This window comes from Oncorhynchus gorbuscha, unplaced genomic scaffold, assembly GCF_021184085.1.
Source record: "Oncorhynchus gorbuscha isolate QuinsamMale2020 ecotype Even-year unplaced genomic scaffold, OgorEven_v1.0 Un_scaffold_1064, whole genome shotgun sequence".
Taxonomy (NCBI): Eukaryota; Metazoa; Chordata; class Actinopteri; order Salmoniformes; family Salmonidae; genus Oncorhynchus; species Oncorhynchus gorbuscha.
The window spans coordinates 1-1,615 of record NW_025745960.1 but is presented as its reverse complement, the minus strand read 5'-3'; the positions used below and the strand labels follow the sequence as shown (position 1 = coordinate 1,615).

The 1,615-nt window shown below is 42.0% G+C and overlaps 1 protein-coding gene across 1 annotated transcript; it reads right to left on the bottom strand.

The window, feature by feature from the left end:
* Positions 1–972: 972 nt before the first annotated feature.
* On the bottom strand, positions 973–1,418 carry LOC124021151 (high choriolytic enzyme 1-like; the record flags this gene model as incomplete). The annotated part of the gene is made up of 1 exon (XM_046336503.1): positions 973–1,418. A coding segment is annotated over one exon (383 nt), but the record flags the coding sequence as incomplete, so codon positions are not given.
* Positions 1,419–1,615: the final 197 nt, after the last annotated feature.

Genomic DNA, 1,615 nt, shown 5'->3' with positions numbered 1-1,615 from the left:
AGCTCAGCGTTCAACACCGTAGTGCCCTCCAAGATCCGAGATAAATAGAGAGATGTCAGCATGTCTGCAGAACGTTTTGGTTTGTTAGTCTATCTTGTTATGTGATAAGATTCAATGCACAGCATTTTAAAACATTTTGAGGAGAAACCTGTATTTTTTGTGGGGACATGTGACTCAACTTTGAAGTGATGATTTTAGCAGACCAGACCAGTTACATCTACAGTATAAATCTTAACAAGAAAATACCGTGTGGTTGATTTTTATTTCTGCTTTGTTGTCAGATTCCCAGAGCAGATATTTATGTTGTCCTCTGTCTGCCTCCTTCATTCTCTTCCAAAAATAATTATTATCTTTCATGCCATTGTAGTTGTGGATATTCCTAGTGTCTTATTGTGTTCAGGTGAGAGAAATGATGTCATTGTAGTTGTGACAGAAGTGATGTAACTCTAGTGCTGATTGGAGGAAGAATGTCTTGGATCAGGACAGACATGGAGGACTTGTGCCCAGTCTGTTAACTCTCTCTCTCTCTCTCTCTCTCTCTCTCTCTCTCTCTCTCTCTCTCTCTCTCTCTCTCTCTCTCTCTCTCTCTCTCTCTCTCTCTGTCTCTCTCTCTCTCTCTCTCTCTCTCTCTCTCTCTCTCTCTCTCTCTCTCTCTCTCTCTCTCTCTCTCTCTCTCTCTCTCTCTCTCTCTCTCTCTCTCTCTCTCTCTCTCTCTCTCTCTCACACAGACACAGACACACAGACAAACACACACACTAGAAAACACTAGAATTAAACAATAGCATCTGCTTTCAATCTTGTTTATTTTAGATAATTAATTAAGTCATATGATTAAAATAATTTGAGAACTATGATTAAAATAATTAGAGAACTACACAACTACAGAATTAAACAATGATCATTTTTAATTAAAAGTTACAACAACTCATTTTTTACAATGATTTTAAATCAATAAGGTAACATGATATATGTCAGACTTGACTTCCTTCATCTGGTCTTTTCCAGACTTTTCTCCTGTGACTTGATGTCTTCCTCTCAGCAGCCGTAGAGTCTGTTGATCCTCAGGATGTCTGTGGTGGACAACCCCTGTCTCTGGCCGATGGGCACGTTGGGGTTGGGGATGGGGGTGATGGTGTCCATCCCGTTGACAGAGAAGGCTGTTTTTCCATAGTGCATGACAGAGCTGTAGTCATAGGGAGTGTTCAGGTTGTTGGTGTTTGATCTATCAAAGTTAAAGGCATTGTTAGAGTCGATGTTACTCCAGTTGATGGTGACGTACTCGTCACGGTCGCTCCTGGTTTGTTCGTGTTGGAAGCCCAGAGCGTGGAGAGTCTCGTGCTGAATGATGCCGAAGTAAACACACCCGTTCATTTGGAGAGAGACCGTCTGGCTTTTTATACAGTCCTCCTCAGGTGTGTCTGCTGGAGGATTCTGGGTTGGGGTCCATGTTGTTAGTCCTAAATAAACCTCTGAAGGGAGGGCTCCACCACCACACCTACAGTTTCAACATGGTTTTAATCCATACGGGTCCATTTACACCTGGCCATGCCTACTCAACAAATAGGTCACACACTAATGTTATGACAGTTGACTCTACTACAATGATGTGCTGAGG